The 23,371-nt window shown below is 44.5% G+C and overlaps 1 protein-coding gene across 3 annotated transcripts in view; it reads left to right on the top strand.

The window, feature by feature from the left end:
* The window catches only part of AGMO (alkylglycerol monooxygenase), a 347,454-nt gene that overhangs the window by 49,746 nt on the left and 274,337 nt on the right, over positions 1–23,371 (top strand). For all 3 annotated transcript variants that reach the window (XM_073676470.1, XM_073676469.1, XM_073676468.1), the window contains one exon: positions 7,240–7,391. In XM_073676470.1, the coding sequence (XP_073532571.1) occupies positions 7,240–7,391 (152 nt within the window). The remainder of the gene's footprint in view (positions 1–7,239; positions 7,392–23,371) is intronic.

Genomic DNA, 23,371 nt, shown 5'->3' on the forward strand with positions numbered 1-23,371 from the left:
AGAGGACCATACGCCCTTCATGTGCACCGGCTGACGGAGGAAGAGCTGCGGTATGAGGAGGAACAAGAGGACCCGGACGGGTCTGAAGATTACCCTCAGGAGGAGACAAGGAGAGGACACCGCTGCTGAAGGGAAGTAGCATAAACTGAAACTGTATATAGTTACCCGTAGGGGTACTTGTCATGCTGCCAATTTAAGTGTGGTCCCCATTGGGACTAGTGTGAACTGTTTATCTGTGTGTCCCTATCCCTAATCAGGCTGAGGACTGTGAGCAGCCATCCCTTATCCCCACTGGCCGAGGACTGAGAGCGGCCATACCCTGTAAATAGTTGCGCTTCCTAAGGCGCCCCCTACCGGTTTTATAGGAGAACTGCTGTTTTTCTTCCAGTGACTGTGGCACTTTACCTGGTCACAAGTTGCACCGTGGCCAGAAGATCAAGAACATTATATATGAAAAAGTTTTATATCAAAAGTTTATACTGCTAGAATAATATATAAGAAGTTACCTGTCATGTTATATTTGCTGATAATGTTTATGATGTTTTACCTGTTAGTGTATGTTTTAAAAAGTTTGTATGTTTTGGTATGTTTTACTCTTTTCCAGCCCGAGGACGTGCTGTGGTTTACCAGGGGGGAATGTAGCACCCCGAGGACTCGGCTGCTACAGGGGTATTGCACCTCGAACCAGAGGTGTGGTATTCCACTCCCGGGTAAGGATGGAGTGTGGGACTGAGCTCAGTAGCTGCATGCACTACACTCATCCCATTTCCGGGGGACAGAACAACGGTACTCCCACTAGGTAGATGTGCAGGTACGACAGCGTCTGTCCCTGGCTGGAGTGGGAGGGGGGGAGGAACATCCCAGTAGTGTAGGAGCAGACAGGGGAGGGACTCTGGGCATAGGAAGGAGCCCATTGGGTGCTAGTCACCTGGGCTCGGGTGTCAGAGGGAGTATAAAAGGTGGGCACCATCTTGAGACAGGGTTGAGTCAGAGGAGAAGCTGAGAGAGAGTTCAGCCAGAGAGGGCTGACAGGGAGCTGTGGCTCTGGCTGGGCCCAGCTCCAGGGCCAGGCCTGAAGCAGAGAGAAGGAAGAAGAGAGGCCCAGAGACACAAGGAGAGAGGGAACCCTGAGATCCCACAAGAGAACAAGTTAACGGGTGAAGGGTTGGCAGAAAAGGGTACCGGATCCCAAACTGGCAGAGGCTAATCATCCTTAGCCAGGAACCGGAGGTCGTGGACAAGCTTTGGCGCGACCCCTCACCATATCCACCAGGAAGGCAGACCACGCATAGGGTCAGGGAAGCCGGGAAAGGTTTCGCCACCAAAAGACCCGAGGGAGCCGGACATAGGTGGGTCCCTGGTGAGAACGGCCTGTAGGAAGGAAGAGAGGGGAGCTCAGGACCACGCTCTGGAACTGCCTGGGAGTTGGCCGAGTCCCGCACCTGGTGGATGCAGCACGGCTCGGGTGGTCACTGCTGGCCAAAGTGACCGGAGCAACACCTGTGAGTAAAAGCCTTGAAACTGCACCACACGTCTCTGAGCTTCCTTGCTGCACCATCACTACCACTATCATCCACATCTGCTGCCCTGGGGCCATACCCCTCCCGTTGGGGGTTATACCATCTACGCTGCACAACCATATCACCGGCCTCAGCGGTCTGCCCTGCAGCGGCGGTCTCATGACCGCATTCAACGGGTGGCGTAGTCGAACATTTCTAACATCTACTGCTAATACACCGCCACTCAGTTTGACACCCTGGGCACGGACCGGGTCACCACCACGAGACTACTACTCCCATCGGATCCGGCTCCGGGTAAGCCCTCCCCCGTGCGTGCGATGCTGCACGACGAAGACCCAGGGGCGCGTCATCTTTGTCTCTCTTCAGAAAGTAGAGGTGGTTCAGTCTTTCTACAGAAAGTGGAGGTGGGTCTGTCGCTCTATAGGAAATAGGGCGGATCTTTGTCTCTCTAGAAGAACTGGAGGTGGGTCCTTGTTTTTCTACTGGAATGTATGGGTATGAGTCTTTGCAATACATGGTGGGAAGTGTAAAGAAAGGAAGTTCTAGCACCTATTATGCTGACAGAAGCCCATAAAGAAAAACTCACTAAAAAAAGTGTATTGCATTTTATTGTGTACAAAAATTGGGACAGTATCTTGGCATATTAGTCAATTTTGTGACCCAAAAGCAATTTTGCCTTGTTTTATGTCAAAGGATAGGTATGTCGCTGGATGGGGCCCCATTCTCATAATATGGAGGGGTGGGGTCCCATTGGTGTAGCTGTTATCTGCAAAACTTGTATGAGGATTTGCTATGAAGGTCCAAGCAGCAGACACCCCTTTAAGGCCTAAAATGGCAGCACAAAATGGGGTTGTACTTGAGCAGATGAAGGCGGATGGACCTGCTCCATTATCTATGGATACAATGGATGAAGTAAGGGCTTACATGGCATAGTGCCAGAGAGTTAAGCTGCACGTTCAGCTCTGCTACATCTGGCGTTCCATCGGAGGTGTTAGGAAGTCTTGTCGTAGGCTGCAGCTCAGGGCTCAGGTTTCCTCCACAGTCAAACACATTTCAGCCTGAATAAAAATCTAGCAGGGCTGACAGAATCCACTCAGTGGACGTCTCCAGGCCGAGACCCCCACAACACGGGAGAAAACAGTGAAAATCATTAACAGCTGAGCGGAAAATTAATGCAGTGCTGGGTCCATCCATCCTGAAGGGGGGGGGGGGGTGCTTTACTGATTTGGAGAAGAGTTTCGCCACAAAAAAAAAAAATGCAGTGAAAATATCTGAGATTAATAATGACCCATCAATCAGAGTGAGCTCCTCATCATAGAGGCTCCTCTACATCCAGGAAGTGTCAACGCTCCTGAGTCCTGCACTGATTATTGGGGAGGAACTACGCAGCCCATGGCGGGAAAGAGGGAATCAGTAACAAGGGGATCGGGCTGGGGGCTGTAGTAGAACTATAATGCCCAGCAGGCCCAGAGTGCAGACATAGTATGGGAACTGTATGGGAAATGGTCAATGTTTGGAGATCAACTGCACTAACAGGGGAGGAAATCTATCTATTATCTATCATCTATCTATTATCTATCATCTATCTATCATCTATCTATCATCTATTATCTATCTATTATCTATCTATTATCTATCATCTATCTATCATCTATCTATTATCTATCTATAATCTATCTATTATCTATCTATTATCTATCTATTATCTATCATCTATCTATCATCTATCTATTATCTATCTATCATCTATTATCTATCTATTATCTATCTATAATCTATCTATTATCTATCTATTATCTATTATCTATCTATTATCTATCTATTATCTATCTATTATCTATTATCTATCTATTATCCATCATCTATCTATTATCTATCTATTATCTATCTATCTATTATCTATTATCTGTTATCTATCTATTATCTATCATCTATCTATTATCTATCTATTATCTATCTATTATCTATCATCTATCTATTATCTATTATCCATCATCTATCTATTATCTATCTATTATCTATCTATCATCTATCTATTTTCTATCATCTATCTATTATCTATGTATCATTAATCTATTATCTATCTATTATCTATCTATTATCTATCTATTCTCTATCATCTATCTATAATTATCTATCTATTATCTATCTATAATTATCTATCTATTATCTATTATCTATCTATTATCTATCTATAATTATCTATCTATTATCTATCTATAATTATCTATCTATTATCTATCATCTATCTATTATCTATCATCTATCTATCTATTATCTATCATCTATTATCTATCATCTATTATCTATCTATTATCTATTAATTATCTATCTATTATCTATCTATTATCTATCTATTATCTATTATCTATCATCTATTATCTATTATTTATCTATCTATTATCTATCTATTATCTATCATCTATCTATTATCTATCTATTATCTATCTATTATCTATTATCTATCTATTATTTATCTATTATCTATCTATTATCTATCTATCATCTATCTATTATCTATCATCTATCTATTATCTATCTATCTATCTATTATCTATCTATTATCCATATATTATCTATCTATACATTATCTATCTATCTACATTATCATTTTTTCCTCCATTTTGCCTCTGATAATGGTTATTATAATCATTGTCCCTTGTAGTACCGTTCCATCATTGTCTTCGTTGCTCCAGGATTATCGGCATGGGTGGGGTTCCTGCGGCCATCTTTCTGGTGGCTTTGTGTCAGCGCCGCTGCTCTCTCTGACAGGCCAGTAAATCGAGAGCTCGTTTAACGCCTGGCACCTGCGCAGGAAATGGGAGATTTCAGTTTCCGCCGCTTTAGCTCTGTGCGGCGAGTGGCAGTGCCCTATTATCCCGAGGTAAAATGTGAAACAATTGGAACCACATTCTACAAACCCCCTTCTCCTCGGTGCAGCAGATTGGCATCTGGTTGCTGCTCTTTGTACTTTGGGTTTTTTTTCGTTTCTTTTTTATAACGATAGACGGGATGTTTTTGTACCTTTAATTTCAGGCTAAAATATGTTACACCCCATGGAAATCATGAACATAAGATTAAACAATAAACATAAAGTGCAAGCTCTGTGGTTTAGGCATGTGTTCTTATTGGGTATGTGGTATTATCACAGACATATTTAAAGGGGTACTCTTTCTGTATTTGTTCATTTTAAGGTTACGCCCGTGACTGTATAAGGTGCCTGAGCGAGGTAGTCGTGGGCAAGCTGCTGCTTCTGCACGCTCTGGCACCCTACAAGAAAATCGTGCCCCAGTCCCTATGTGTTAATATTTGTGAGGTGCATCATACTCACTTGTGGCCCATAGGCCTCCACTGGCTCCAGGCCTCCATATTCCAGAACTGCAGCACACAATCCAGGGAACACCGAATGCTTTATAACAGTCAAACTTTTACTGGGCAGTTTATGATCATTACAATGAAGCATGTAGGATAGGGCACAACAGGTTACAGTCTTTCCCACAGGTACCAGACATAACTTCAGCCCTAGTTCTCGGTCTGGGTAGAGCATCCGTCTTGCTAACTCCTCTAGCAGTAGGAATTCTTCTCCACCAAAAGTAGTGCACCCAGATTCCATTATCTTCCGCCTCTTAGAGTCTGAGTCCATCTTTCCCTGCAGCATCGCAGGCTTAGTATGCCCAAAGGCCCCAATATACATCTCGAGGTCCCAAGGCCGACAGATGGGTTCACACGGAATTATTATATGGCAATCCACTGCCCCGAGTAACAGACTCATGTTGGCCCTAGCAGCCCACTTTCTATGACCTTTGCTATCACTTTTCCACACTCCCGCTAACTAACTTGAACTTCCTGTTCTTGACACTAACTCCTAGTTCCTCCTCCCAATCTGGGCTGGCCATTATGGTTAACCCTGTCTAGCTTATACTGCAGCCCCAGGAGGTTTGCTTTCAGATAACATACATTACTATAAAATACATTTAACTACTTGGGGTTTCAAAGAGAAGAACCCCGTCCTCACCACGTCCACAACTGCAACCAATAGGCAAAGACATAGTCTCTTCACAACAGCACCTAGACACTGATGACTATAGACGTATAGCTGTGTCAGGCACTGGAGCAGGACTGGATGACCATCTCATGTACAGGAAATATTCCCAATCCAGTGACAGATGATCGATTGGAGGAGAAAAGGATTGATCATGTTGAATTAAAACACCTGCCTGATCATGTTGTTTTCCTGGGAGGTTGACCGGTGATTTATTTCCCTCACCCTATCAAGCTGAGCCAAGCGTGCTTGTGTTATGGTGGAGTCGAGAGGGAAAGCTAATGGCTAAACATTATGCTATGATGTGCCATGTGCTGATGAACTTGAGAAATGTCCATAAGCTGGAGGCCAGAGAGAAGAAGTGGACCTCAAGAAATCTATGGAGACCGTGAGTGGTGGGCCACTTTTAGGGTATGTGCTTGTCACGCAAGGTGTGGGAAAGACTAAGTGCAACACAAAGGGAAGAGGGGGAGGAAGTTCAAACACTTGGGAAAGGGGGAGTGGAGACCCCTAGGCAGATATAATAGCACACCTACCCTACCGTCCCTATATAGGTTCCACACCTATCACCAAGCAGGACCCTAAACCCTGTATGTCCCTAGAGCTTGGCCCCAGATATGGAGGGGGGGTGAGCACTGGTCGGGCCCCACTACAAACTAAAGACAACAAGGTAGACAAACAAAGGGGATTAACTTAGCTTGAGCAGATAACAAAGAAGTAACGCCAACTATCCTCCAAGGGCACCAGAGAAGAAGCCAGCCAACAGCTAGTGCTCCAAGCATGCACAAAGAAACAAAGAAGTATCACCGGCTATTGCCTGGAGCAAACTGAGGGTTTTTAACTCTCATGCAAGGGTGTGTCAATCAGCAGCAGGAGGGAGGTTGCCGAAGGATTAAGAAGGTGTCTACAATGCCAAGTGCAGTAACCTACAGACAGATCCAGAGCAACTGTCTTTTACACCTGACACACCCGTAACAGTGCTTTTACGGGACCTAAACGTGAGACATACAATCTCAACCTTAGGAGGACACCAGTTTGGGCAGTGACCAACATCAAGCTCGAGCAGAACCCAATTAGTTTGAGTTGGGGGCTTCTACCTGTAGCAATATGGGCTTTGATCAATGACATCTTAAGGAGGAAGAGAGGCAAAGTTGGCTGATGAGGGGCTCTCAGGAACAGGTCTGGGTAGTTAGAATGACTTTACTCCTGGACAATGTGAATTTTCAGAATTAGAATAACATGGATTATTTCTTGCCACAAGGGCACCACCTCTATGTACAGGATATACTTGGTATTGCAGCTTTGCCTCATTCACTTGTAAAACTCCAAAGCTCCAGGTTTTAGGCAGTTATTTTTAGGCAGTTACTTTCTAGCTGTGTTGCTCCTCATCTCTCCCTCTAGTCTCATACTGTTCCAAATATTGCATGCCACAGGTGAAGCCCAAGACTAAATCTCCACAAGAATGTGCATTACACAAGCACTGATCCAGCAGGAGGGTGCAGGGATGTGAGCATGAAGCCCAGATCAGAAGACCACTGAGGGATGAAAAATGCAATCTCAATGTAGACTTAGACTGTATCATGATCTCTTGAGTTTTGTTTGGCTTCTAAAGAACTAAAAATAGAAAGTCTTTTTTCAACACGATTAATACAGGTGATACTTTTCTTTAAAATACAGTGTTGCCTTCAGAGGTGTTGAGGTGACCACTTACATCTACGTATGGAACAACTACAGAATGGCAGAATTGCCTTGGGATTCCGCTTGGACCTGGTGGTTAACATTCCTTGGTGTGGACTTTGCATATTATTGGTTCCACAGAATGGCGCATGGTAGGTACTGTTACGATGTTATACAGATGTACTGGAAAACAATATGTACAAGAATATAACTACTATAATACTGCCCCCTATGTACAAGAATATAACTACTATAATACTGCCCCCTATGTACAAGAATATAACTACTATAATACTGCCCCTATGTACAAGAATATAACTACTATAATACTGCCCCTATGTACAAGAATATAACTACTATAATACTGCCCCCTATGTACAAGAATATAACTACTATAATACTGCCCCCTATGTACAAGAATATAACTACTATAATACTGCTCCCTATGTACAAGAATATAACTACTATAATACTGCTCCTATGTGCAAGAATATAACTACTATAATACTGCCCCTATGTACAAGAATATAACTACTATAATACTGCCCCCTATGTACAAGAATATAACTACTATAATACTGCCCCCTATGTACAAGAATATAACTACTATAATACTGCTCCCTATGTACAAGAATATAACTACTATAATACTGCTCCTATGTACAAGAATATAACTACTATAATACTGCCCCTATGTACAAGAATATAACTACTATAATACTGCCCCCTATGTACAAGAATATAACTACTATAATACTGCCCCCTATGTACAAGAATATAACTACTATAATACTGCCCCCTATGTACAAGAATATAACTACTATAATACTGCTCCCTATGTACATGAATATAAGTACTATAATACTGCCCCCTATGTACAAGAATATAACTACTATAATACTGCCCCCTATGTACAAGAAATAATATAGCTACTATAATACTGCCCCCTATGTCCAAGAATATAGCTACTATAATAATGCTCCTATGTACAAGAATATAACTACTATAATACTGCCCCTATGTACAAGAATATAACTACTATAATACTGCCCCTATGTACAAGAATATAACTACTATAATACTGCCCCTATGTACAAGAAGATAACTACTATAATACTGCTCTTATGTACAAGAATATAACTACTATAATATTGCCCCTATGTACAAGAATATAACTAATATAATACTGCCCCTATGTACAAGAATATAACTGCTATAATACTGCCCCTATATACAAGAATATAACTACTATAATACTGCCCCTATGTACAAGAAGATAACTACTATAATACTGCTCTTATGTACAAGAATATAACTACTATAATATTGCCCCATGTACAAGAATATAACTACTATAATACTGCCCCTATGTACAAGAATATAACTGCTATAATACTGCCCCTATGTACAAGAATATAACTACTATAATACTGCTCCTATGTACAAGAATATAGCTACTATAATACTGCCCCTATGTACAAGAATATAACTACTATAATACTGCCCCCTATATACAAGAATATAACTACTATAATACTGCCCCTATGTTCAAGAATATAACTACTATAATACTGCTCCTATGTACAAGAATATAACTACTATAATGCTGCCCCTATGTACAAGAATATAACTACTGTAATACTGCTCCTATGTACAAGAATATAACTACTATAATACTGCCCCTATGTATAAGAATATAACTACTATAATACTGCTCCCTATGTACAAGAATATAACTACTATAATACTGCTCCTATATACAAGAATATAACTACTATAATACTACCCCCTATGTACAAGAATATAACTACTATAATACTGCCCTCTATGTACAATAATATAACTACTATAGTACTGCCCCCTATGTACAAGATTATAACTACTATAATACTGCCCCTACGTACAAGATTATAACTACTATAATACTGCTCCTATGTACAAGAATATAACTACTATACTACTCCTATGTACACGAATATAACTACTATAGTACTGCCCCCTGTGTAGAAGAATATAACTGCAATAATACTGCTTTTAATGTACAGTGGAGAAAATAAGTATTTGGTACTCTGCCAATTTTCCAAGCTTTCCCACCTACAAAGAATGGAGAGGTCTGTAATTTTTATCGTAGGTACAATTCAATTGTAAGAGACTTGCAAAATTGGCAGTGTATCAAATACTTATTTTCCCCACTGTATAAGAATATGACTACTATCATTTTCAACCTTAACAGCAGTATTATATTCACAATATATGGGGGTAGTGTTTGGACACCACATCAGGGAATTATTTGATTGCTATGTGGTAGAATTATTTTGACAATATATGGTAGTATTGTTTAGACATTATATATCAGCATTATGAGGACACAATTTAGCAGTAATATTTTGGTTATGCATGGTGTCATTGTTTGGATACATTGTAAATGTATCATTTTTAAAAAAGATATCAGTATTATTTTCACAATCTAAGTTGGCCCTGTTTGTACACTATATGAGGGTATCATTTGAATGTTATATACCATTATTATTTTGCCACTATGTGGTTTCATTATTTAGATACTATGTTACAGATTTATTTGAACGCTATATAGTAGAATTATTCTTACAATAAATAGTGCCACTGTTTGAACACCGAGTAACAGTATTATTTTGGCAACAGATGGTAGTATTGTATGGACTTTATATATCAGCATTATGGGGACACTATATAGCAGTATCATTTTGGTAATTTAAGGTGTCGTAGTTTGGATACCATTTAAATGTATTATTTTAAAACTATATATCAGTATTATTTTCACAATGTATGGTGGCACCATTTGGATACTACGTAAATATTTCATTTTTTCATTATAAGACTGTGTTATCTGGACACTATATAGCAGTATTAGTTTAGTTATCTATGGTGTCATTTTTGGATACTATGTAAATGTTGTTTTGAAAATGTACTGTATGTCAGTATTATTTTTTCATTACTTGGTGGCACTGTTGGACACTTCCTGAGGGTATTAGGTGAGTTTTATATTGCATTATTATTTTGGACATACAGTACAGTATAGTATACAGTACAGAAAATGCCAAGAGTGTGCAAAGCAGTCATCAAAGCAAAAGGTGGCTACTTTGAAGAACCTAGAATATAAGACATATTTTCAGTTGTTTCACACTTTTTTGTTAAGTATATAATTCCACATGTGTTAATTCATAGTTTTGATGCCTTCAGTGTGAATGTACAATTTTCATAGTCATGAAAATACAGAAAAATCTTTAAATGAGAAGGTGTGTCCAAACTTTTGGTCTGCATTGTATATGTTGGGGCACTGTTTGTATGCTATTATTTGGACTTTATCATTTGGATAATTTATGGCAGTAATATTTTCACAATGTGTGATGACATTATTTGGACACTTTGTGACAGCATTATTTGGACACTATATGGCAGTGCTATTTTCACATTATATGGTGGCACTATTTGGACTTTATATGACAGTATTATTTGGACACTATATCACAGTGCTATTTTCACAATATATGGTTTCACTATTTGGACTTCATACGGCGGTATTATTTGAACACTATATGGCAGTGCTATTTTCACAATATATGGTGGCATTGTTTGGACTTTATATGACGGTATTATTTGAACACTATATGGCAGTGCTATTTTCACAATATATGGTGGCATTGTTTGGACTTTATATGATGGTATTATTTGAACACTATATGGCAGTGCTATTTTCACAATATATGGTGGCATTGTTTGGACTTTATATGACGGTATTATTTGAACACTATATGGCAGTGCTATTTTCACAATATATGGTGGCATTGTTTGGACTTTATATGACGGTATTATTTGAACACTATATGGCAGTGCTATTTTCACAATATATGGTGGCATTGTTTGGACTTCATATGACGGTATTATTTGAACACTATATGGCAGTGCTATTTTCACAATATATGGTGGCATTGTTTGGACTTTATATGACGGTATTATTTGGACAGTATATGTCAGTGCTATTTTCACAAGAGATGGTGGCAATATTTGGACTTTATATGACGGTATTATTTGGACACTATATGGCAGTGCTATTTTCACAATATATGGTGGCATTGTTTGGACTTTATATGACGGTATTATTTGAACACTATATGGCAGTGCTATTTTCACAATATATGGTGGCATTGTTTGGACTTCATATGACGGTATTATTTGAACACTATATGGCAGTGCTATTTTCACAATATATGGTGGCATTGTTTGGACTTTATATGACGGTATTATTTGGACAGTATATGTCAGTGCTATTTTCACAAGAGATGGTGGCAATATTTGGACTTTATATGACGGTATTATTTGGACACTATATGGCAGTGCTATTTTCACAACATATAGTGGCATTGTTTGAACTTAATATGGCACTATTATTTGGACACTATATGGCAGTGCTATTTTTGCAATTGATATTTTCCTGTGGATAGTCTTCGTCCGTACTAAGTGCTGTATGTGTCGAAAAACAGGTCGTCTCCGGTTTCCTCCTAAACCTTTTCAATACAGCCCCAATTTTTCCATCACAGCTAATGGAGCCGCCATATGTCGCTGTCAGCAAGCTACATTACCTGAGGTTGACATCTGACTCCTCCCTGCCCTCCAGACAGATTTCACTCCTTGCCAAAAGTTGGCACAGCTCATTCAGTATCATTGCGGAGGCATTCCAGCGCGCCTCTCCGGCTACCAGGGGGTAATATCACTTTAAACATGAACTTGTGTGATATTTATGGTGGAATGAAATCGCTAATAGGAGAAAGAAAAGTTTTGTATAAGTGACCCTGGATAAAAAGAATAGAAGGGCTCCTTGAGGTTTGTGCACAGAAAAGTTTTTGAGGCGGTTAAGAATTACGGGTTTTTCAAGTGGAAACCGTTTCAGGAAAAGCTTCTTCTTTTGAGAGTTTTTGGAGGAATTTTTCATTTCCTTGATGCGATTTTGAAAACATTTTTGAAGAGTTTTGATCTTTTAGGGCCTGAGTTTGAAAGACGTAGTGTGCACATAGCGACTGAGCAGAAACTGAGTGGAAACTCTCGAAAATCTCCTCCACATCTCAAAACGCCTCAAAAACATGGAGTTTCAGCTCACGTCATCTTTAAAGGGAATCTGTCAGTAGGATCCACCCTCCTAAGCCGTCTATATGGGCATGTAGGTCATGGGAAGCTGAATAATATGATACCTTGATATCTGCGATCTGATGTCTTATTCCAGAGAGATCCACCTTTTTCTTAATATGTAAATGAACTGTTCCAGGCTATGGGCGTGAACCATAGATCTCCCTGGGAATCTGTCTCCAGAGCTTACTATAAATGAAAGAGGGCCAGACAAAACTCCGCGGTTGCATATTAAAATAATAATGGCATCTCACCATATACATGTGCTGCTGATCCTACCTTTCTCCACTGCAGAATTAGCGGTCCTTGGTTAAGTAGTGCAAAAACAGATGAGCCCCTAATTAGAGATGAACTAATTTTTCAAGAATCGTTTTGGATGTCATTCAGATGAAAAATTTGATTCTGATCAAATCGATTCTGCAGAAATTGAAAGTGCTCCAAAGCCTTCAATGACCCTGAAAAGACGTGTGTAACACTCGGTGGTCTCCTAGGACTGACCACAACATTTATAGCTTAGGGTAAATCGAACGTAACCAGTAGTAACTAACACTGTGCACTTCACTAACAGCCTTTTAAGCTTTTACATCACCTTGTCTATTTCCACATCTTTAAATGAGTCTGCACAATTTTTTTGTGCCGAGGCTGACTACATTATAACAGATTGAACTAGAATTAACAGCGATGTATATACTCAAGTATAAGCCGACCCGAATATAAGCCGAGGCTCCTAATTTTACCACAAAAAAATGGGAAAACTTATTGACTCGAGTATAAGCCTAGGGTGGGAGATGCAGCATTTACTGGTAAATTTCCCCATTCTGGTAAGCATTGCCCACTCATCCCCAATCTTGGTATGCATGGCCCCCTCAGCCCAATCCTGGTATACATGGCACCCCTCATCCCCAATTCTGGTATACATGGTTCCCTCATCACCAATCCTAGTATGCATGGCTCCCTCATCACCAATCCTGGTATGCATGGCCCCCTCATCCCCAATCCTGGTATGCATGGCCCCCTCATCCCCAATCCTGGTGTGCATGGCCCCCTAATCCCCAATCCTGGCATGAATGGCCCCCTCATCCCCAATCCTGATATGCATGGCACCCCTCATCCCTAATCCTGGTATGCATAGCCCCCTCATCCCCAAACCTGGTATGCATGGCCTCCTCATCCCCAATCCTGGTATGCATGGGCCCTTCATCCTCAATCCTGGTATAGATGGCCTCTTCATCCCCAATCCTGGTATGCATGGCCACCTCATCCGCAATCTTGCTATGCATAGCCCCCTCATCCCCAATCCTGGTATGCATGGCCCCCTCATCACCAATCCTGGTATGCTTGGCCACCCTCATCCCCAATCTTGCTATGCATAGCCCCCTCATCCCCAATCCTGATATGTATGGCCCCTTCATCCCCGATCATCGTATGCATTGCCCCCTCATCCCCAATCCTGGTATGCATGGCCTTCTCATTGTCAAACCTGATATGCATGGTCCCCTCATCTCTGATCCTGGTATGCATGGCCCCCCTATCCTGGTATGCATGACCCCATCACTGCACACATGAAAAAAATAAACACTTCTAAATACCTCCCCTCTGTTCCAGCGTTGCATCATGTTCTGCCAGTAGCTGATCTCAGCAGCGCATGAAGTCACTGCCATGCACCCTTATATGCTGAGGTGAGCTGCGGGGATATTCATTCCTCTCCACGCCGGGACTATGGGCGTGGAGAGGAGTGAATATTCATTTTCTTTAATAGCGCGCACTGTCAGCATGGCCGGAGCTCCTGCTGCGGCTCAGCAATCCTGTGTGCCCGATACTAAAGAGAATGAATATTCACTTCTCTCCATGCCCATGGGAGTGGAGAAGAGTGAATATTCATACTCTCTAATAGCAGGCACACAGGATAGCTGAGCCGCTGCAGGAAGACGGCGGCTGCGACTCACATTGTGCGCTATTAAAGAAAATGAATATTCACTCCTCTCCACTCCCATGGGCATTGAGAAGAGTTAATATTCATTCTCTCTAGCAGCGGGCACACGTGGTAGCTGCAGCCGCCGGCTTCTGCCTGTGCGCCGCTCCTCCACCGCCGCAACTCCTCCCACCCCCACCACGTTCCACAGCCGGAATGTAAGTATATACTTGAGTATAAGCTGAGGGGGGCTTTTTCAGCCTAAAAAATGTGCTGAAAAAGTCGGCTTATACACGATTATAAATTAATTGTTAGTTTGACTTGAGAAAATACAAACAGCAATACTGGGTGCGGCAGTCACTGACGCTGCACAAGTGTCTTAAAATGATGCTCTGATAAATTGTTACTGCACTCAGACACAGAGCAGACTTAATGAAGTCACAGACACAGTGTGATTGTGAATTGAAGAATTTGGCATTTCTGTCCCTTTCTGATTGTCCCCTTTGCTTAACAATAAATCCTATTTCTCTCTCTTTCTATTAATTTCTTGCAATTAAATGCATCCATCCTTTTCACCTCACACTCTGTCTGTATTCTGTGCACTGTGTCTCTCTGATTGAGCTCTGAGGTCCTCCCTCCTATTCACAATCCCTCACACATGACAGCAGCACCTCCTGCTTAGGCTTTTATAGTGGCTGAGAATCATCAGTGACTTCACACCTATAGTCCCTGATGATTGGCTGTGATATAGGGTGGGGTACTTGTCAGGCATTATGGGGTCATGGGTCTCTGTCTTTTACTCTCTATAACATTCTAGTTGATCCATTTATATTGAGATTCTTGCAGAATCGATCCACTCATCTCTACTCCTAATGTATTACCGCAGATGCTCATAAAAAAGAGCCTAGTAAGGTAACGAGTTTGCTCTGCACCATTAGTGTAACACATAAATCCGCTAATTCCCTCGTTGTGTTTTTCACATCCATTGATTCGTTCTTATTTTTTTTTTTGTTCTTTTTTTATTTCTACTACTTTTGTACTTAATAATAGAAAAAACTTTTATTCTTTTTGATACTTTTGAAGAGCAGCAATCACTTCTCCGCTATATTTATAAGTAATGATCTGACCCTCGTGTCTTCTTCCTCTTAACACTTCGGAGCACTTTGATAGTGTTTCCTGGACTATTGTTTGATTTCTTCTTCTCCACACTCCGTCTAGTCTCGTGGGATGGTCTATGTACTAGGAGTGGCAGCGTCCAAATCTGTCCCCATCGTTTCTTAATGGAGCTTTCCAGATAACCATACATCACCTTATACCGGTGTATGGATATTGTAGAGTATGTGTCTTTGCATTTTTCTTGCATTGTTTCGTCATTTCAGAAAGTTTTGTTCAAGTTTTTTTTTTTTTACTTTATTTAAAAACTATAATATTATATTAAAAATTTTAAGTTTATCGCCTATCCACTGGATAAGTAAGGATCGCACCGTGGGACCCTCACTAATCTCCAGAATGAGGACATAAGTCCACTGTTCTCTCCATTTCTGATCTGACTCAACCAGAGTAGTGGGTCGGTCACATGTAAGCCCTACCGGTCTGATAAAGTCCATAGCATTGGTGAGAATGACCGAGCGCAGCGCAACTATCAACGTTGGATAGAGTAGCAGGATGAATACATACAATGTTTTGCATGACCACAGACCTGTCCTAAAGTCAGGAATGATTTTTCTTTTCAAATATCACAAATAGTGATGATTGAATCCAATGAAAATTAGTTTTTGGGCAGATTCACTCAAGTTAGGAAGAAGATTAGATTTGGTTTGGGTCTAATCTACCCCAAAAAGACACTAATTACTATCTGAGGTTTCTTCAGACCTCAAATCATAGTAAACGAAGTACCAGGAAAAGGGTTAAAAAATAATTAAAGATTTTACTCACCTGTCCTGTTCTCGCCCCCTCACCTGTTCTGCCGTCACAACTAAACACCCAATCCTTAGTTCGCTTCAGATTGGTCTTTGTTTTTTGACGCTGACTGTGTGCTACATGGTCATTTGGGGTGCAAAGCATATGATGTGTGATACCACGTTTGACCACGTAGGGTGTCATGTCCCATGACTTGGGAATCATACAGCATTGTATTGTATTGTTACTGTTGCGTTACTATGCAGTAAGGTTTGCCTTTTACTAATTTGTCCTCCCTCTCTCCCTGTCTGCCTCTATAGCTCTGATGTCAGTAACCCCTCCCTTCCTCCTCATTTTTTGTATGTCAGCCATCTTAAGACCCTCATGTCTTGAAGCTATAGTTCAGAATAGTCTTTTTACCTTCTGCAGCTGTTAAAGCTACTTCTGCTGTAATTAAATAAACCTTCTTCTGGAATCTTCCTATATGCAGTCGAGTCAAGCTGTCTGATGAAATGTCTTCGTGCGAGTACCGGTACGCATAGACATACTTAGAAACGAAGTCTCACACAGCCTACACTCCCGCAGTTATGGAGTCAGAATATAGAGTGATACATGTCACTGACGTGCGTCGCTTCCCAAGAGATCATGTGGGGCCCAGTCCGTGCCCAAAAATTGAAGAGCAGAAGATAAAAGAGAAGAATAATGCAAACTTAGTGGCAGAAAAGACCGATCTGAAATGAGCAGAAAACCAAATGGGGAGCTGCGGTGGCAGGACAGGTACAGGGTGGGCATCAGACAGACGAGTATAAATGTAGCACCCTGAGGATTCGGCTGCTACAGGGGTATTGCACCTCAACCCAGAGGTGTGATATTCCACTCCCGGGTAAGGATGGAGTGTGGAACTGAGCTCGGTAGGCTGCATGCACTACACACATCCCATTTCCGAGGAGCAGACCGACGGTACTCCCACTTAGAAATGTGCAGGTACGACCGAGTCTGTTCCTGGCTGGAGTGGGAGGGGGGTGGTACATCCCAAGTAGTGTAGGGGCAGATAGGGGGAGCAGCCTGGGTAAAGTTAGGAGCTCATTGGGTGCTGGTCACCTGAGCTCACACATAGAGGGTGTATATAAGGTGGGCACCAACTAAGAACAGGGTCAGATGCAGAGAACAAGTCAGCGAGCAGAGGAGAAGGAAAGACCCAGAGTGAGAGAGGAGAGAGAGAGACCCAGAGGCACAGAAGAAAAGGACTCCAAGATCCCAACTTAAATCCCCGGGTGAAGAGTCGGCATCAGGGTACCGGAACCCAAGCTGGTGGGGGTAAAAACACTCCCCAGCCAGAGACCGGAGACCGTGGGCAGCGTTTGCCACGGTCACCCACCACATCCACCCCGAAGGCACACCACATGAAGGGTCAGGGAACCCAAGGCCAAGGGTGTCCCAACAGAAGGCCCGAGGGAGCTGGACCTAGGTGGATCACTGGTGGGGACGGCCAGAGAACGGGACAGAAGGAGAGCTCAGGGCCACGCTCCGGACTTGTTTGGGGGTTGGCTGGATCCAGGACCTGGTGGACGCAGCACGGCTCGGGTGGTCACTCGAAGCTGGAGTGACCAGTACAACATCTGCAGTAAGTAAACACCCTTAACTGCACAACCCGACTCTGTCTTCACTGCCGTCTGCACTGCACCACCACAACCCCCATCCTCTGCACCTGTTCCCCCTGAGGCTATACCCCACCCGTTGGGGGTTATACCATCTCAAGCTGCACCGGCACCATCAGCCTCAGCGGACCCTGCTGCAGCGGCGGCCACAGTGACCGCATCACAACGGGTGGCGTAGTCGACACAAAAGAACTCTTAATAACATCTGTAGGACTGCCACATAACACTGAGCTTGACGCCCTGGGCACGGGGCCGGGTCACAGCCGCTCGGAGACTACAACCCCCCATCTGATCCGGTGCCGGGTATTCCCCTCAAAAAGGAATATGTCCCAGGGGGCGCGTCAACTTTGGCGTAGTCGGCAGGATTACGTGCCCACAACAACCGGGTACTGCGTGCCTGAAGAAAAGTGCAAGTTTACCTCAGAAAGAAGTCTCCCGCCGGTTCCGGAGGGTCCACGCCATCGGACCCCATCACAGGTCGTTTCCCGCCGATTGTCCGCCATTTCCAGCTTGTTCCCGCCATCTGCAGAGTTTCCCGCCACTGGGCGACGCTTCCCGCCAAATCCGAAGATTTCCCGCCTTGGAAGAGCAGCGGACGCCATTATGGGCGTGCCAAAGGAGGGCGAGAGGCCGCCTCCCATCGTGGGCCGGGACAGAAAATGGCGCCAAAAGTGGAAACCGCCCCCACCAACGGAGACTGTGATGCTAGAGGTGTCCGTCAGCGTGAAAGAACTACCCCTGGAGCTGACAGTCACCGAGTTGCCCCGGGACCGCCCTCGAAGTGGGAGCAGACGAGAGAAAAGAACGAAGATGGGTGCCGCCTGGGGCAGTCTGGAGCGAGCGCACCCGGAGGCAAGAAGTCTGGAGAGGAGCAGCAAAGAAGCTCACCCGGAGATGTCCAGAGAGCAGAGCAGCACCGGCCCGCTGGCCAGGAGCCTGCTGGAAGAAGAGCAGAGCAGCACCGACCCGTTGGTCAGGAGCCTGCTAGATACCACGACCCCACTAGGCCTAGTGGAGGTCCTTGCACAGCTCCCCCGAGACCGGGAGTGTGCACAGACTGCCCTGGAGGGCCTCGCACGGAGGATGGCCCGGGTACAGCGCGAGATATTGGCGGAATGGAGCCGGGAGATGGCCCAGCAAGCTGAAACCAAGACCCGGAGCACGCCAGCCAAGATGAGGAGACAGACCGCCTCTGAGGATGGCGCGGGAGGACCAAAGGCCGGAGACGGCGCTGAGAAGGGAGCCGAACGCATGGAGGCAGGTAAAGGGGACGTCTACACCCCAAGCCGGGACACCGCCCACCTGCCCCAGCTCCCCGTCGCAGAGCCCGAAAGTCCCCCTGCTGTGCCCGAAAACGCCATGTCACCGACGCAGACTAGGCCCCAACCGGAAGCCGCCGCCGCGACCCCTGTGACGTCACACGCCTCGACCCCGAGCGTGACCAAGCAGGAAGTACCACCAGCCTGGTCGCAAGGCCTAGTACCCCCGGGCGCCGCAATACCAACAGCGCCCCCTACCTCCGCGGAGCCTCCGGCCTGGCCGCAAGGCCAGGTAGCCCAGGGTGCCGCCGTCCTAACGGTGCCCTTCACCTTCCAGGTGCCCCAGGCCTGGCCGCAAGGCCTGGGCAACCCGGGCGCCACCACCACCGCGCCCGCACCCGTAAAACCAAGGGTGCCGCGTCTGAGAGAGGACTTGTTTGCCCAGCACACGTGGCCGGACGGGCAGCCTTTCATCTGGCCCCAGAAGTATTATGAACTGGAGCACCAGAGGAGAGTTGGGGCCATGTGTGCACCCCTGATTCCGGCTCCGAAGCCCGTGATAAGGATCTCGCCTCCTCTGGAAGAAGCCCAATTTGAGTGGGACCCCACCGGAGAAGACCTAATGGGGTTCACTCAGGAAACCAGGGCAGCTGCAGCGGAGCGTGCTGAGTGTTGCCGACAGCAGCTCGAAGAGTTTGCGAGGGAGCGGAGAGAGAGGCGGGTCCGGGAGCAACAGGCCCAAGTACGGAGCGCCGAGCAGAAGAGCCGGACCAGGAGGGACCCCCGTGCAGCGCATTGTCCCCGCACCATCGGGACAGTGATCAAGTTCAACCAGCAGCATGGGTGGGGCTTCATCAGAGACCACAACACCCCCGGCGACGTTTTTGTAACGCGCAGAGACGTTGAGTCCCATCTGCCGGAGGGGCACAGAGGTCGTGACCTCTACATCGGAGACGAGGTCACCTTCACCCGGCACAAGTGTGCCAAAGGACCTTACGCCCTTCACGTACACCGCCTGACGGAGGAGGAGTTGCGGTGCGAGGAGGAGGAGCAAGAGGACCCGGACGGGTCTGAAGTTACGAACAGCTACAAGCAAAGAGCAGGAGGAAGACGCCGTTGAGTGCGGCAGAGCAGGTGCTGTAAATAAGTTACCCGATCGGGGTATAAAGAAACTGAAACTGTTGCTACATATATATAGTCCCCGTTGGGACCAGCTGAGTGAACTGTTCCCCCGTTAACCCCTTAATCCCACAGGCTGAGGACTGTGAGCAGCCATTCCCTTTCCCTCCTTACCTGGCCGAGGACTGAGAGCGGCCAACTTCCCCTGTATATAGTTGCGCGTCCTAAAGCGCCCCCTACCGGTTTTATAGGAAAACCAGTTTTTCTAAGAGACTGTCGCACTTTTCCCGGACACACGTTGCACAGTGTCCGGAGGAGGAGGAACCAGGAGCCTGAGACGACGAGAAAGTTTTATCTGCTAAGATATGTTATTTATATAATGTTTTTTATATGTTTTATATGTTCATATGAAAAATTTGTATGTTTTGGTGATGTTTTATGTCTTACAGCCCGAGGACGTGCTGTGATTTACCAGGGGGGAATGTAGCACCCTGAGGATTCGGCTGCTACAGGGGTATTGCACCTCAACCCAGAGGTGTGATATTCCACTCCCGGGTAAGGATGGAGTGTGGAACTGAGCTCGGTAGGCTGCATGCACTACACACATCCCATTTCCGAGGAGCAGACCGACGGTACTCCCACTTAGAAATGTGCAGGTACGACCGAGTCTGTTCCTGGCTGGAGTGGGAGAGGGGTGGTACATCCCAAGTAGTGTAGGGGCAGATAGGGGGAGCAGCCTGGGTAAAGTTAGGAGCTCATTGGGTGCTGGTCACCTGAGCTCACACATAGAGGGTGTATATAAGGTGGGCACCAACTAAGAACAGGGTCAGATGCAGAGAACAAGTCAGCGAGCAGAGGAGAAGGAAAGACCCAGAGTGAGAGAGGAGAGAGAGAGACCCAGAGGCACAGAAGAAAAGGACTCCAAGATCCCAACTTAAATCCCCGGGTGAAGAGTCGGCATCAGGGTACCGGAACCCAAGCTGGTGGGGGTAAAAACACTCCCCAGCCAGAGACCGGAGACCGTGGGCAGCGTTTGCCACGGTCACCCACCACATCCACCCCGAAGGCACACCACATGAAGGGTCAGGGAACCCAAGGCCAAGGGTGTCCCAACAGAAGGCCCGAGGGAGCTGGACCTAGGTGGATCACTGGTGGGGACGGCCAGAGAACGGGACAGAAGGAGAGCTCAGGGCCACGCTCCGGACTTGTTTGGGGGTTGGCTGGATCCAGGACCTGGTGGACGCAGCACGGCTCGGGTGGTCACTCGAAGCTGGAGTGACCAGTACAACATCTGCAGTAAGTAAACACCCTTAACTGCACAACCCGACTCTGACTTCACTGCCGTCTGCACTGCACCACCACAACCCCCATCCTCTGCACCTGTTCCCCCTGAGGCTATACCCCACCCGTTGGGGGTTATACCATCTCAAGCTGCACCGGCACCATCAGCCTCAGCGGACCCTGCTGCAGCGGCGGCCACAGTGACCGCATCACAACGGGTGGCGTAGTCGACACAAAAGAACTCTTAATAACATCTGTAGGACTGCCACATAACACTGAGCTTGACGCCCTGGGCACGGGGCCGGGTCACAGCCGCTCGGAGACTACAACCCCCCATCTGATCCGGTGCCGGGTATTCCCCTCAAAAAGGAATATGTCCCAGGGGGCGCGTCATAAACTGTTATCATTTTTAACCCTTTCTCAGCCATAAAAAGAATCCAGAAAAAATGACTTCCACTTGGATTCATGCAAATCGAATCCAGAGAAATTCAGATTCTTTCTTATGAATCAAAATTTTGGGGGAAATTGTTAGCAAATTTGATTCATTACAAATCAATTTTCTCATCTCCAATTACAAATTTTATAAACTAATAATTACAGAAACATTACAAATAGAAATTTAATCTGATTTTTTTTTTGTAATGGATTACTTTTTTAACTTACTATTATAAAATGTAATTTTTTTTTAGTTTCAATTTTTTTTTTTTCTGTACAAGAAGCAGGAACATTTTTCTTGTTTTATTTTGTCATTTTTCACAGGACGTGTTTAATATTTTGAGATGACAGACGCGGCGCGGCGAAGTGAGTCAGGACATGAGAGGTCTATGCTCTATTACATTTTGGCAGAGTTAAGTGGAAAGCAGAATGACTCGAGTGGTCTTCCCATGTCTCTCGCTGGAGTAATCCCTCTTCCGGAGAGTAAATTGTTCTAATGTGAAGTGGAGTTCACGTCTTCTGGGGCGATCGTGGGTGTAAAATGAAGATTACAAATTCTCAGTAATTCAAGGAAACAGACTTGATCTGCTTTTCTCTTTGCTTTTTCTTACGCATGTGCTCGCTCAGCAATTAGGGATTTTTTTGACACTTTTTTGACAGTTTTGCGAAAGTTGAGAGTCCAAGTTTTTATGTAAAATTTTATGCACCCATTTCCTAGTGGCTGCAAATCTGGGTGACAACGAAAACACGTCTTGCATTGTAGCTTCCATAGTGGTTGTCAGACTGTTTTCTGAAGTCCCGATGGAGTAATGTGTCCAGTGACACAGAAATAGAAGCCTCGTTCCTGAATTGATTGGCAGGTTTGCTATTTAGGGTCATCATCATCCGTTGTGTTATATCACTTGCCAGCTTTCCTTGAAAAACAGATATAATTGGGAGTAAAGTTCATTAGAATTTTCAGTAAAATGGCGAGAACTTGAAGAGTCCTACTGGCTCTCGAAATTCCTTAAAGTCCAATCAGTAAACCAACAGGATTATATTAGTTGAGTCCGAGCTCACCAGAGACGTTAATGTAAACTGTATGGTAGTATTGTTTCAATATCTTTACGTCTATATTAGTTCTCTGTACATGTCCTAGTTGACCAGTATGTTTTGGTATTACATAAGCACTTTGCATTGTATGGCACTATTATTGACACTGTACAGAATAATATTTTGGCGCCATACCTGTATGTTAGAAGTAACCCTGTATACGGATGTTTCCAACCTCAAAGTTATTGCTAAACCTTGGTGACATCTGCCGTATATTTATGGCAAATATCTACAGACTGTATGGAGCGAAATTGTATGGAGTCACCCATGAGAAACGGCTGCAATCGGAGCTTACGCTGGTCACATCTTCTTAGCTG

Source organism: Phyllobates terribilis, unplaced genomic scaffold (assembly GCF_046119375.1).
Source record: "Phyllobates terribilis strain yellow unplaced genomic scaffold, ASM4611937v1 Scaffold_4__5_contigs__length_816908805, whole genome shotgun sequence".
NCBI lineage: Eukaryota > Metazoa > Chordata > Amphibia > Anura > Dendrobatidae > Phyllobates > Phyllobates terribilis.